The 14,585-nt window shown below is 45.2% G+C and overlaps 1 protein-coding gene across 3 annotated transcripts in view; it reads right to left on the bottom strand.

Moving 5' to 3' along the window:
- The window catches only part of DSP (desmoplakin), a 40,510-nt gene extending 26,393 nt beyond the window's left edge, over positions 1 to 14,117 (bottom strand). For 2 of the 3 annotated variants that reach the window (XM_008517554.2, XM_008517556.2), the window contains exons 1-2: positions 13,553 to 14,117; positions 1,636 to 1,738 (exon numbers count right to left, since the gene is read on the bottom strand). In XM_008517554.2, the coding sequence (XP_008515776.2) occupies positions 1,636 to 1,738; positions 13,553 to 13,731 (282 nt within the window). In that variant the 5' untranslated portion in view covers positions 13,732 to 14,117. Of the gene's footprint in view, positions 1 to 1,635; positions 1,739 to 7,071; positions 7,437 to 13,552 lie in introns of those variants that run through there. The other variant, XM_008517555.2, reaches the window with a different exon arrangement.
- Positions 14,118 to 14,585: the final 468 nt, after the last annotated feature.

Raw genomic sequence — 14,585 nt, 5'->3', positions numbered from 1 at the left:
CACCTAATGGGAATTTCACTATGCTAAGAACACTGGACCGTTAAATCGGATAACGTCTTTTACACACACAAATTGAGCTTTCCTGCATCTTACGGGAACATAACTTCTCAGTTCTTAAAAAGAAAGCCGTCTAATTCAGTGTATTGGGTCAATCAATTTCCTGGTTTTGATGATGCATTATAGTTACGAGATGTCACCTTTGGGGGAGGCTGCTGGATGGGTACACAAGACTGCTCTGTACTATTTTTACAACTGCTTGTGAGGCTATAATTATCTCAAAATAAAAAGTTTAAAAAAAAAGAAAGCATTCTCTGTTCACATGCAAAAAGCTGCCACGTCAGTGCCATCTATGAGCTTTCTCTAGAATTTTCCAACTGCTGCTTTCATTTGGCTTCTGCCAAATGAACCTTATTTCTCTAAACAGAAACTATAGCAAACATGGTACATTTCCCTAACATTGTTACACTTTTATGCATGTAAGAAAAAATAAACTGAGAACGTGATGCCATGGAAACTTTTAGAACTACATGTAAAACGCATCCACAGCCACTACAAATCGCGTCCAGGTCTGGGTGTGTGCTCACTATTAAGACACCACGCCTCCGATTTTGCTTTATGTAAAGGAGTCCCCACACGTGATGAATATTTGGAGGAGTGTATTTCAAATCAGAGACTGGAAACGACCGGAACTAGACCCAAGCTCGTTCACTGAGCCGCAAATACCTTTGTATGTGGATTAAAGTGAAGTTATTTTTCTAAGTGGGTGGACTAAACCAGAACTAGAACCCACACATATCTAAAATTAAAGAAATTGGAACGTTAAGACATCCTCTAAACAGAACCCATAAATTCGCTTGGTTAAATCCCTCTGTATATTTAACAGGATTACTTTGTGCTGAGCCAGTTGCCAGATTTAACCCCACACTGATGTCGGCATTGGGGAGACTCGACTCAATTCCTTTGCTGAAGAGACACAATAAATCGGGACAGGGAGAGAACAGGTGGCCATGGGCCCCCTACTTTCAGTCCATTTCCAGCAAACTCAGAGCAAATGTGAATGCTACACTGTTTTCAAATAAAAACTTGACACGTGAAATATCACGGAACCTGTGATTTCTAACCCTCTTTCAATGAGATCCTAAGCTATCTCAGTAATATCAAGAAACCTCACAGGGCTTTCATAAATATTACCATTTTCCCTCAATTTTCAATTTCTTATTTTTCCATATTTTTTTGTTTCTCAAACAGAATTGTTCTAACAATACGGTAATTTTTCCTGAAAAAAAACTTTATAAATTGATGGTGTACATCACAATCCAGTGACATAAACATGTCAGGTTGCATTTCTGGGAAGACAAAGTATACAAAATCACCTAAGTGCATTTCCAAAAGGGTGGCAATCTGTAGCATACAGATTTGTTGAAAAAAACTTTGTGTGAAACTAGTTTCCCATGGCTAAGCCAACATTACAAATAGGTTAAGAAGATATACATCCCTCTCTAGGCTGTTTTGCAAAGATCAACTCTCAGTATGCAGAGAAGAGCAGTGAATAAGGAAGCACAGGTTAGGCAATGAGTCTAAGCTGGCCAGGAACACAATCAGGCGTGGTTGGTACGTTAGGACAAGAAGGCTTACCGGCTGCACAATGAGCTCCGCCCGCATCAAACAGTCGGCGCAGTTCTGCAGGAGGTCCTGGATGGTGTTCTGGTTCTGGTGTCTGGACATCGTACCAGTTTGACTGGTGGGGCAAACACAGAGAAAGCAGACACAAAGTTTAATTTCAAACTTTCAGAAAAGTTGCAAATAGGAGACAAAAACGTTCCTGGAGACCCTTCGCCCAGACTCTCCAACTGTTGATATTTGCCTGTTTCCTTTCTCCCCCTTCTCCCTCTCTCTGTACGTGTGTGGATTTATGTATATGTGTATTTTTCTGAACCATTTGAGAATAACCATGACCCTTTGCCCCAAAATACGTCAGCATGTATTTTCTAAGAATAAAGACATCGAATAATACAACCACAGTATAATTATCAAATTTAGGACATTTAAAATTGATAGAACACTATTTTCTAATCTACAGAAGTTTTTCAAATTTTCCTAATTAGCCCAATAATGACCTTCACAGCAAGTTTAGGGTTTTGTTTTCCAGGTCCAAGATCCAATCCAGAAATGACTCCTTGAGTTGTAAAAACATACATCCCAGCAGCTGATCTATCCCGCACCCCCCCCCCCCCCCCGCTTCATCCCACAGTGGTAAAGAATGCCGAGCCCCCCAACACCACAAGTCCCTCCCAAGGAAGACTCATGGCATCAGACCCAGGGCACGAAGGTTTCACTGGCCAGTCTGGCTGAGGAAAACGGTGGGAGACAGGAGAAAAGCTTATTCTACAAAAATATTTTCTGCAATCACAGTAAAAGACAATAATGATGTGAAGGAAGTGACGGGAAATGTAATTATCTTTAACACAAAAACAAGCGACTTTCTTTTCAAGATGACCCTAGAATATTATTCTCTACAATGATGTTCATCCAAACGTACCTTTCAAATAAAGCACTTTTCTGGAAGAAAACCTTAAAAGAACAGTGGTGTTTAAGAAGAGCGTTGTAGATGGTCCATATTTTAAAGAAAAAGATTACATGAATTTAATTTGCTCCAGATAAAAGTAAAAAAAAGGTATAATAAAAGTTTTACTTTTTAATTTGCTAAGATATATTATGGTGCAGCACGGCCTTCTACAGCTTAGTTTAAGAGAGATTTAAAGCATATTAAATTATTGTTTAATGTTTGAGAAAAGGCCTCATGAATGTGCGACAAGAAGCCTGCGTTCCTCCCAGGGCTTCAGAGCCACCCAGCCCTTCAGCTGGGCCAGCCTGCACCTCCCATGAGGCTATTTGATGCCTGTTTGATGTACTGGACTTTCTCTTATGTGTGTACGTTTTCTGTGTGGGTGGGTGGGTGGGTGGGTGTGTCCGCGTGTGTTTTAAAGAAAGAATTTCATTGTTTAAAAAAAAAGTTTGAGGGGCTGGCCCCGTGGCCGAGTGGTTAGGTTCGCACGCTCCGCTGCAGGCGGCCCAGTGTTTCGTTAGTTCGAATCCTGGGCGCGGACATGGCACTGCTCATCAGACCACGCTGAGGCAGCGTCCCACATGCCACAACTAGAAGAACCCACAACAAAGAATACACAACTATGTACCGGGGGGGCTTTGGGGAGAAAAAGGAAAAAAATAAAATCTTTAAAAAAAAAAAAAAAAGTTTGAAACACACAGGCTGTACTATGCACAGATGGGATAAAATCACAAGAATGTGGGAAACTTCTCCTAGGGCACCTGATTCTGCATCATCTCACCCTGGGAAAGCTCTGACTTTCTCTCTCTGCCACCTATTTGCGGTCCCTCCCTGCAAGTGAGACTCCCCAACAAGCCAGCACTAGCTGAACGTGGGTGGGTGGGGAACCAAGCTCTCCCTGGGAACCACTCCCAGATGCTGACAAGGTCCTCCAGGCAGGCCCCAGCCTGCTGCCTGAACTGCCCCCTATCAAAACCAGGACGCCCCACCCCCACCCCCCATGAATGCAGGCCTTCTCTTCCCCTCAGAATTACACAGGAAATCTGGCACCCTTCTCCTACTGCTGAAATATCAACAGGACTACATCAGCTGTCCAAACTTGTGCAAAATTCCAACTGTCTTAGAGTCAGAACACTTTCCAAAATGTACCTATTGTAAAATAGAGGAAAGAAAAAAGACAAAGGAAAAAACTCAGAAATGCAGAAACCTCATTTAGAACCCTAGGATAGATAAGGAATTAGGAAGGAGCTGTGTAATTGTATTTGCTTTCTTTATCGAAGGGGCATCAGAGTACCGGACGTTTCTTCTGAAACATTTAGTAATTCTGTTCAGCAATTTGGTTCTGAGGGTGATTCCCACAAAGAATGCCAGTCCCAAGCACATAAATGAAGGGGCTCTCTCTGAGCACAGTAGAAAGCCCGAGCTTCTTGATTTAATGATTTAATGTGTGATGAAATGATTTAATAATGTGTGCTACTATCAAACCCCACAAAATGAGCTCTAAGACAGAGGCAGATAGGGGAAACTGGGTGAGAGGTATACGAGAACTCTCTACTATCTTTACAACTTTTCTGTAAATCTAAAATTATTCCAAAATAAAAATGTTTTAAAAGAAAACGGAGCAGGGAGGCCAAACTCAGTTGTGAATGAATGTAACAAAGTTTACACACAAGTCTTTTAAAAGTGAGTTCATGAAACTAAATTCATTTGATAACAAAACATGAAACTCACCAGCTACTTTTTACCCAAATACTAAAGTAGTTAGTTACATGACACTTAAATGAATGGTATCCAGGAAAAAGAGAGGTGAGGCAATTAAAAGTTGGCTTAAAACATTGGTGGACCATCTACATTTTTTTGTTTCCTCCTACTTTTAGAAGACATTCCTATTTCTGGAGAGCAGTTGGCATCTCTATAAATAAGACATCTTATCTGCTTCCCCTCACCTACATAATCTGAACTTAAAAAAACCAGGTAACTTCATATGTTGTTAATACCAAAAAGAATTCTTCATGCCTTACTAAAGTATTTGCATATGGTCACCATACATGCTCTTCATATCCACTAAAATCTATGTGTTTTGCCTGGCATTTTAGTAAACAGATTAACAACTGTTTAGGAAAGAGGAATGCTCGAAATATAATCTCTTTAAGGGTGGGAAAAAATGAAAAGCTGAAGTGTTACAATAACGAAATCAAGAAGCTTTGATATTGCTATTTGTCTATAGGAAGTACGATCTGATCAACCAAATTTCATCTTATACACAACTTTTCAGGACTGCATCTGGTCCTTAAAGCAAGATCTACCTATCCTATCTTTTATCTGTAAGTCTGATGTGTGGCCAAGGACACCCTTTGGGAACAGACCTAGTGAGAAAGGGAAGCAGGTGTACACTTTTCCAATAGCTCAGTCCATCAAAACGAGATGAAGGGAGACACAGGCCCCCTGAGGTTTAGTAATGGGGGAAAGAGAACCTGTCTTCACAGTTCATTTGGCTTGCCTTGGCTGGGTGAAGAATTCACACAGAACTCTTTGTACCTAAATCAAGGAGGAAGTGCAGGGAGAAAGGATTCTGACCCATCAGGTGAGTCCAAGATCAGATACTCGACACTGTGCAGTGCTGGATTCTTTCTCTGGAAGGACAGGAGAGTTTCCTTCAGGGATCACGTGCATTTCTTAAAAGTTGTGTGTCATTTAAAACTTTTAGGTGAAATCATACTTTTTATTGGACCATATAATTTTAGACTTTTTTTCTAATCTCAGCAATTTTCTAGCTAAATGATATCTAAGATTTCTTAGCTACTTGTTCTGTAACTCTATTGTATGAAACCACCAAACTCACTCCTCCTATTGAAAATAATACAAAAGTCTGTTCTGACTAATGATAATGAAGGTTCCTCTTCAATTCATACAGTACACTTTGGGAAAATGCAAAATTGTATCATACCTGAAGAAATAACTTTTAAATAAGTGTACTTAAGAAGCATATAAGGATTTTAAAAATGCCTCGCCTCAAAGAAAATTTCAATACTGGTACCTATAAATGTTAGGGGTGCAGAGATTTTAAACCATGTTAGGAATTGGACTGACAAGGTCAAAGTTCAATTTTTAAATCTCCACTTCAGTGGCATGGAGGATGAAAGATATGTGCTCTAAAAAAATAAATAAGAAAACAAAACTCATTTGGGTCGATCAAAAGACTTCTAAACTAAAATTAATAGCTGTTCTTGGAAAAAAATTTGTCCTTAAAGTGACTTTTCCAAAATTCTGTTTCATCTTCAAACTCACGAAGACAAATGATTCATACTACAAAGAACCTGCCTCCACAAACCTCTTTTTTTTTAGTTCATTCTAAAACTTGTTTAAACAAGTAGGTAATAGTCCCAACAGTTTACAGAACAAGCCCTTCAGCAGCGGCTAAAAGGAAAACACGATCTGGATTTTCATCCAAGGATGGACTACAGGCCCGTGTGAGAAACATTACAGAGCCTTCCAGGTTTTCTTTTACTACCTCCAAATAACACTCTTTTCTTAAAAAAACAGGAACTCCAAAATTAGCCACCTTAAGACATTAGTTTAACCCTTGTTGCCAAGAATGTTATACAAAAAAAGACAAAAAATTTTGAAGAGAGGCATGCAGTACTACACAGTAAAAATATATTTTACATAGTTACTCTGTTTTATAAAAGTAATTTTATAATAATCTATACTGTTCAATAGACACTTGGCCCATGCCACCTAACTCTGTATCTCTTTTGGTGAATATACTTTCCCTCCCATTGGATTCCTTCTTTCCTTCCTTCTTTCCCTTCCCCTTTCTCATTCCTTCTTTCTCTTTCTCTCCCTCTCTCCCTCTCTCTCCTTTTCCCTCTCTCTCTCCCCTTTCTTTTGTTCATTCCATCAACATAGGGTCCTGCACCTGTGCCAGAAATATCGTCTTACGTGTCTCTGTATTCAGGCTCATGGAATAATGGCCTCAGAACAGCTCAATAAATATTTGTTGGAAATTATAATTATGTAATGCATTAATATTGATCTTAAAATCTATTTGCTTAGCTCTTCATAATTTTCAAAGCATTTTCACATATACTATCTTGTTTGAGTTTCTTTAAAGGATCTTAAGTAAAAACAAAAAAGTGACCTTTGTAAAAAAACTACTTTTACTTTTCATTTAATGACAATACGCTACCCCCAAGACTCTAAGCACACTCGGTTGAGTGGGAAAGCCATGTGTCCATCCTCAGGAAGTTACAGACCAAGAGCTGCGTCTTCTGTTGCGCTTTCCTGATGGCAGCTCTGCCCTCACTCTGCACTAGCTATTTACACACCTGTTCACCCTTCTCCGGGGGAGCAAAGTCCCACCTCACAGTAGTCACCTTCGACTCCCACATGCGCCTAACAGAGCTTTGCACACAGAGGGTACTTAATGCATGTTTGTTTGGTTTAGTAAAGCAGAAGAAAAACAAAGGCAAATAAAAGGCTGATCCGAGGCCATCAGAACTCACCTCACTACCGGCTCAACAGGCAGGGCAGGATCCTCCTCAAACCCCCATTCCTACCCCAACAGTGAGCAAACCAGGGGGTTTTTCCTGTAACGTTTAGAAGGAGGTCCTCCTCTGACCCTTCATCGTGTCCTCACCCAGTAACTTTGGACGCAGTACTCTAATAAAAGTTCCACTTCCTTCCCATGTTCATTATTTTCACACCGTTTTCAGTGGATGGGGGGCGGGGCAAGCTGATCACATATCATTAATTTCAAAAAGACTCCGACGTTTGCAGACTTGGGGTGCACTCCCTGCTCAGCCGCTTCCAAGTCCTACAGCCTGTGGCTTTGAGTAAGTTACTGAGACTCATTGTGCCTGGAGTTTCTGCATCTGCAACCTGTAAGGACACACCCACCTCCTGGGGTTGGCCTGAGGCTCAGAGGAGCCAGCAACGCCGCAACCCCCGCAGAAACTAAATCCTCACGGCCAGAGGGCTGCGCTGCCGCTGCCAGCACACCATGCTCAGATTTCACTTTTATTTCCATTTTGTGTTTTTTGCCCCAGTTCATAATTTTGAACTTCACCCAGTTCATAATTTTAAGTACATCCTGCAACAAATTGGGAGTGGATGAGAAGCAAAAAAAAAAAAAAAGGAAAAAGGAGAAATGGATTGGGTATTAAGTGTGAGGCATTTCACAGGTTCCTAAAATTGCCTACAAGACCTGAAAATAACGATTTGAGACAACTGAAAGAGGGGATACAGTGTGACAGCATGAAAGAAACTTACTGAACAGGACAAGAAAATTCAGAAAGAGATGTGTTCCTTTCCTTTATTAACTGGGATGACATATGACTATTTGATCCTTACAAATTCAATGTCCAAATTTAGGGATTTCTGTTTTAAATTACTTCCCTACACGAAATTTCACATTCCTTCTGAAGCCTAAAAAGAATCGTTGACAAGTTATCTGGTTATCCACCAAGAAGCCAACACCCTTTTCATTTTTTTCAGGGGCCAGAGAAAGCAAGGGATGTTACATTTGTGTGTCAAGAATTTTAATTCCAAGCAAAAACTTAGACTTTTTTGCAGCAGCATCTTACCAAAGTGTCATCATTTTCCTGAAAGGTAGATTTCACACTCTCAAAGTCTTTGAAGGTCCTGGACCCTTCCAGCCCAAGGTGTTGGTGGTAAGGTGTAAATTATTGGACTGTGCTAGGATTTTACAGGATGTTACCTCAAATGAGTGGCTCACTGAGTCTTGGGGTCTGGGGAGGTGGCTTCAACAGCAGAACTACACCCAGCCGTTTTCCCATGGAGCGCAAGATTTGAGAAAAAAGAGCAAAGGGTGGGGCAGTGCTCCAAGTGCCAAGGCCTCAGCACTGCTTCTGGAACCTCCCCATCTGGAAAGACTGGTTAGCTGAGAGCTGAGCTGGACTCCCTAGTCACACCCAAGCCCTCCTGTGCTCCACCCTAAGAAGTCAGCATTGAGGCATCATGGCCATCAGCAGTTTTTTCTTTCCCAAGATATTTCAATCACCTGACAACAATGAAATTATGTCCATATTTAGAGAAAAAATTAACTGCTGTTTAAAGCTGTTCTGTAGATCTCACCAACAATTAGTCGGCTTAATGCAGCATCATATTTCATATTGTGTTTTTTTCCCTAAGCAGATGGAAAGTCCATGAGAGTATTAATGAAAGAATACAATGGTGATGAAATAACTATTTTATAGGAATGCAACAATTTAAAAAGAAGTAACTCATATTAGACAGAAGAGTTGACAAGTAGTAAAGATGAATTCTAATAACTAAGGTGAGACCCTTTCTTGAGCCATGGTGGTATACCGGGTTCCAATATTAGCTCAGCCACTAACGAGCTGTGAGACCTAGGCCAAGCCATTTTACTACTCTAATCTGTTCCCATCTGTAAAAATGGGAAGTTTGTCGTGAGGCCCGAGATGACAGACATAATGTACCTGGCACATCATGGGTGTTTGCCAGGTTATGATAACTATTATTAACCACTGATCTGATATTTTTATAAAATATATAACTTACCCAAACTTAATAACCATGTAAATGTTATCTACCATATAGTAAGCTAAACTGAATCTTACTCTGCAATCATTTCCCAGAAAAATACTGGAATATACATTCTGTGAGTCACCCAACACTAAGCCTGATTTCTCAGACTCTCCTTGCCACTCACATCCAGTTCTTAGCTGAAGTTGCCACTCCACCTGGCAATATCTACTTTCCTGTCCCACTGCCACCAACCTCAATCAGACTTTCATCACCTCAATCTCACTGCAGTTGCTTCCTTAAGCCAGCTCCCTCCTGCACTCTCCCCACTTCATGCCACCCTGCACCCTGAGGCCACAGAAGGAGTCCTCAAGGTCACTTAGTTAGGACAGTCTTATTTCCCTGCTCCTTCCGGGGAGGAGACCTTGCCTGGCTTCGATGTAAGCAATGGTTCCCCTGTGCCTATCCAAATTCCCCCCATGGATTCAGGGTCTCCTAGGCTCTGGCCCCAACCTCTCCTTCCCCCTTACATCTTAATGCATGCCCACTTAGGGCGAACGCTCAAAAGAAGACATAGGCCTTGAATTTGCTCCTAATTTTCCACCTCTCTCACTTTCTCATGCTCTTTTCTCCCCCTGGACTGCTCTCTCTGCCCACCTATCGTTACCAGCGGAAATACTCCAAAGTCTAACTCAACACTGTTTCCTTCAGAAAGTCTTACTAGTTGATCCACCGCAGATGTTATCTCCTTATGAAGCTGAGTCACCTGTACCCTCTTGTCCAGCATCCTTTTCTATTACAGTACTCGTGCACTTACCTTTCTTTAGAGCATCTGCTCCTTTCAAGAAGTCTGTATTTTCACCTTTGAATCTCCCCAACACCTAACACACAGCAGAAGCTTAGTAAATATCTGCTGGATGGATGAATAAATGGAACTGAGATACTCTCTTCATATAAGTAAAGGACAGGCCAGTCTAACACACAAGGGACACAGTCTAAAGGCCCAGGAAGGGGGCCAGCTCATGGCCTGGTGATTAAGTTCTGTGTGCTCCACTTTGGCAGCACAGGTTTGGTTTCTGGGCACGGACCTACACCACTTGTTGGTGGCCATGCTGTGGTGGTGACCCACACACAAAAATAGAGGGAGACTGGCACAGATGTTAGCTCAGGGCAAATCTTTCTCAGCAAAACAATAAATAAAGTAAGTAAATAAAAAATAAAATAAAACAAAAAAAATAAAGGCCCAGGATGACAGGAGGGCAGAGGTGAGGAGCCTTGGGTTCTGGTGCCAACTCAGCCATGAGTGGACTCAGGGATTTGGGGCAAGTCTTAATCTATTTGTCTCTAAAAAGGAAAAGTGAGATTTCTGTACTCCTTTGCATTTGCTCCACTCTAAAATTTGGTACAAACGGACCTTCTTATTTCAGGCTAACAGATAGGCTTCTTTTAAAAGGTAGTGTAAAACAAACTTTAAAATATATATCAAATAGTGACCACATGCATTTTGGTTTTGAAATCACGAGTTCTGGACAAAAGTAAGCATTAACATAATAACCACATATTTCTGAAGCTTAATGATTGTATTCGGCTTTTAATCCTCCTACAAAATCCATACTTTGATCAGTGAAAGATCTAACTAAGACTTTTTCACTTGGCCACCAAATTTCACTACAGATTTGCAATTTTTTTTAAGTACAGGAATAAGGCTAGAGTAATTCACAAGAAGAAGTTAAATAAAATAGTTGCAAATTCTATCCAGCCTAAAATAAAATAAAGAAGACACAAAAGACAGGTGGGGGAAGGAGGGAGAATTACAAGGGAGAAATAATACTGTTCTAAAAATTGACCAATGTTATTAACGTAAAGGGCAAAGGGAAGATGTTTTAAAGTCACTTTAAAAGGAAATAGTATAAAATGTCAGCTCTCTACACACTTGTTAGTTTATTTAGGGAAGGGCTAAATGCAAACACTGATTACTTCAAAAATCACCAATCTAATTCAGCCAAGAAAGTGGCCGTTTTAGAAATAAATGAGTTTAAATTCAACCAGTAGTTTTCATACCGCTTTTTGTGCTTTAAAAACAAAACAAAACACCTTTACTTAGAAAAGCTTTTGGTCAGAAAAGTACTTACTAAACTCTTAACCATCATTCATTGAGCAGAGGGCAGTCGGGTCAGAGACGGTCCCCTACTTCTACAAAGCGCAGACATCCCTCCGCGCAAAACCACAAAGCCACCAAGAAAGCAGGCGGGGCCCTGTCTCTGCAGTCGGTCGCCATTACTTTAAAAGGCAGCAGCCAGCAGCGGCGGGCCATTCCGTATTGTGCTAATTCTTCCATTCAAGAAGGGTGAGCAGCACCCCCGCGGGCAGCGGCAGCCTAGGGGACACTCCATTACCAGGACCCGGAAGAAGGACCGCAGGCCGCCCTGGCAGACAACATCCACGCGCAGGAAAAACACCCTTCCTCAAAGTTAGGCAATTTTTCACCTGAGTCTGTTTTCCCTTCCCAGAGAGATGTAAAACTTAACAGGTTTATTAACAGCCTTTAGCTGGGAAAAACCGAGCACAAGAAATGATGCTATACTAGAAGAAAACAGTCTCCCCAAAATTTGCTTCAGTGAAGAAACTTAAAAACCATGTATCTTTATGCAGTTCAACAACCAATGTATTAACTACAAATTTACTTCAACAGGAAGCCAAGGGAGCGAAATATTCCATTAACAGTAATGTTTATTGTCACTTTAAAAGACAGGTATTCTAGGATAACAGAGCAAATTAAAAACAAAATTCTCGGTTCATAATACGCCGAAAAGAAGAGCTGCTCAAGAATCCTTGCAAATTCAAACTTGGATTTAAATGTGTGGATTAAAAGAATGTGCTTTCCAAACAGTGGAAGACTGGGAGGGAAAAGGAAAGTTTCAGATTTAAATGGTTGGCCAAGTTTTAAAACAAACTTAAAAACCAAAGTGAAAACTGGCAAAAAAATCTCTCCGCTTCTCCCTATTGCTTGGCACATTTTTCCTGGAAATCCCCAGCTGCGTTCTGTTCAGCAACCCAAGAGCTCCAAGACTGAGACAATTCTTTGCTAACTCAAAAAGGAAGTAAATTATCAAGATGCTGCAGGAAAATAAATAAATCCAAGCAGAAAACAGGTTGCAACTCGAGCAGCCGCTGCCTTCAAAAATGCTGGCAAAACAAAACCCCCCTGGAGTGTATTCAGCTTGCTCCTCCCCAGCCTGAGGCCGCGGGGCCGGGCAAATAATGTTCTGCACTCGAGCCTCTTTCCCGAAAGCCCTGCACGGGAAGGGCTTGCCGGGGGCGGGGGGGCGAGCCGCCAAGTTCTCACGGCTCACATGGGCATCCCGAGTCCAGCTCCGGGGACCCGGCAAATGCAGGTTCATGATCTTCCCCCACCCAGCAAATGACCCCTCGATCGGTTATGCGCTGACTCTGAGAAGCAGACCGTGCCCTCTTCCCAGTGGGCCTGCCTGGGCGCACCTTGAGCAGGGCTGGCCCCCGGCGTCGCCGGCCGGCGCGGGTGGGTCGCGGCGCCCACCCCATCACGGGCCCCCACCCACACTCGCCTGCCCGAAGAGCAGACCCTGCGCCCGCGCTCCGCCGCCAGGACACGGGGGTCCTTTCTCGGGCGGTTTTTAAAAGGGGGAGACAAAGGACGCAGGCGCGGGGCCACAGGTGCGCTCCCCGCGGGGGCTGCGGCGCGGCGGACCGAGGGGGACAGGTGTGTCCCGACGGAGCTCCGACCCGGGCCACGCGGCCGCCCCTACGGGGAAGCTTCTTTTAGGTGGCGGGGGAGGCCGAGGCGGGACCTTCTTAAAATGGGACCCCGCGCCGCCCCGACGCGCAGCCTCCACACAAAAGCCCTTGGGTGGCCGAGGAGCCGAGGCGCTGGCGCGGACGTGGCCTCGGGGTGACCAGGAATTTGGGATGAGCCAGTAGGGACCGCGGAGCGCCAACTCGGACCCTGGCCACCCACGGGCTGTTTGACTTTTGGTTACAGTTAGAGAGGCTGGGTTTTGTTGTCGCAGCCACGCCTGCCTGACCCCGACCTGCTGGCCGGGACAAAGGGGATGCCAGCCCCGCCCGCTGCGCAGGGGCAGACCCGGAGGCAGCCGAGAGACCGGCCCTGTCCCCGCGCCCTGCCTGGAGCCCTGGCGGGCCTGCCCCCGGCCCCGGCTCGCGGGAGGGGAGAAGGGTGGGACCGAGTCCCCGCCAACACGGCGAGAGCCGCTCCCACTTCGGTTCGCGCCGCGCGTGGGGCGTCCGGACACCGGGCTCCTGCCCCAGCGCCAACAGGAAATGCTTTCCTGCCCTCGGGCACAAAGACTTTCCCCTTTCTGACCCTGGGTTTCCTCGTCGGGCAGAGGAGGGCGGTCCCTCCCTGCCCGTCGTGCGGGGAGAGAGTGCAGACCCCGCAGCCGCGGCCAAGAGCCCCGTGCTCGCCGCGCGCCCGGTACCCACCCGTAGCCGTCCGAGTTCTGGTCGGTGACCGTGTAGCGCCGGGAGTAGTACATCCTGCTGGTGCCCCCGCCGCCACCGCCACAGTAGGCCGCCTCGTAGCGCACGTCGGGGCCGGACTCGGCGCGGGTCATGCGGCCCAGCGTGTTGATCCGCGGGTGGGAGCCTCCGTTGACGCTCATGTCGGCGCGCGCTCAGAGCAGCTCAGCGGCGCGGCATACGCGGGGCGGCCGGCTCGGAGGAGGCAGGGGCCTCGGGAGCGGAGGCCAAGCAGGGGACAGGGGGCGGGGGCGGTTCGGAAGGGCCGGCCCGGCCGCTGCGAGCGCGGCGCGGCGGGCGGAGGGCGCGGCGGGGACGGCGACGGGCCGGGAGCGGAGCGGGCCGGAGAGCTGTGGCTCGGAGGGCGGCGCGGGCGCAGAGGAGCTGGGTCGCGGCTGGGTGTTGGTGTTGGTTGGTGGGGGCGCGAGTCTCCTCCCCGCTGGCACCGGCGCCGAAGCCACACCTGGCCGCTGGCTTCCCAGGGCGGGGTGCGGCCGCCGCGCCTCCCCCGCCCCCCGCGGGTGTCCCCGCCGCGCCCGCCCGCAGCTCCTCCCTGCGCCGCCGAGCCGGAGGGGGACCCTCCTCCGCGCGCGGCCCCCAGGGGAGGACAAGCGCTCGCGGGGCCCGGCAAAGCGGGGCGCCTGCATTCGAGGATTTCCCCGGTCCCCAGGGCGGAAATGAGCTGAAAAATCAGGGCCATTCGATTGGACAATAAACTTATTAAACGTTTACTTTTGCTCTTCCCGGGAAACGGTGCCAACGAAGTTTTGACTAGACACATAATTGAGGAGAGAATGCTTAGATGATGAGGTTTTCTTTAGGGGCTTGTTTGACTTTTCTTTTACTCCAATAAGCCAGAAAATGGCCTCAGATGTCCAATTCCCGACGTGTAAAACGATTTTTACAGAGAACCACCACTTTCTGATGGTCTTCACCATAAATAATTTCTTTGGCGTGAAGATGAAAGGAAAACACTACAACCTTTTTCATGGGGTAA

Source organism: Equus przewalskii, chromosome 19 (genome assembly GCF_037783145.1).
Source record: "Equus przewalskii isolate Varuska chromosome 19, EquPr2, whole genome shotgun sequence".
NCBI lineage: Eukaryota > Metazoa > Chordata > Mammalia > Perissodactyla > Equidae > Equus > Equus przewalskii.
This window is presented reverse-complemented; position numbering and strand designations above follow the sequence as displayed.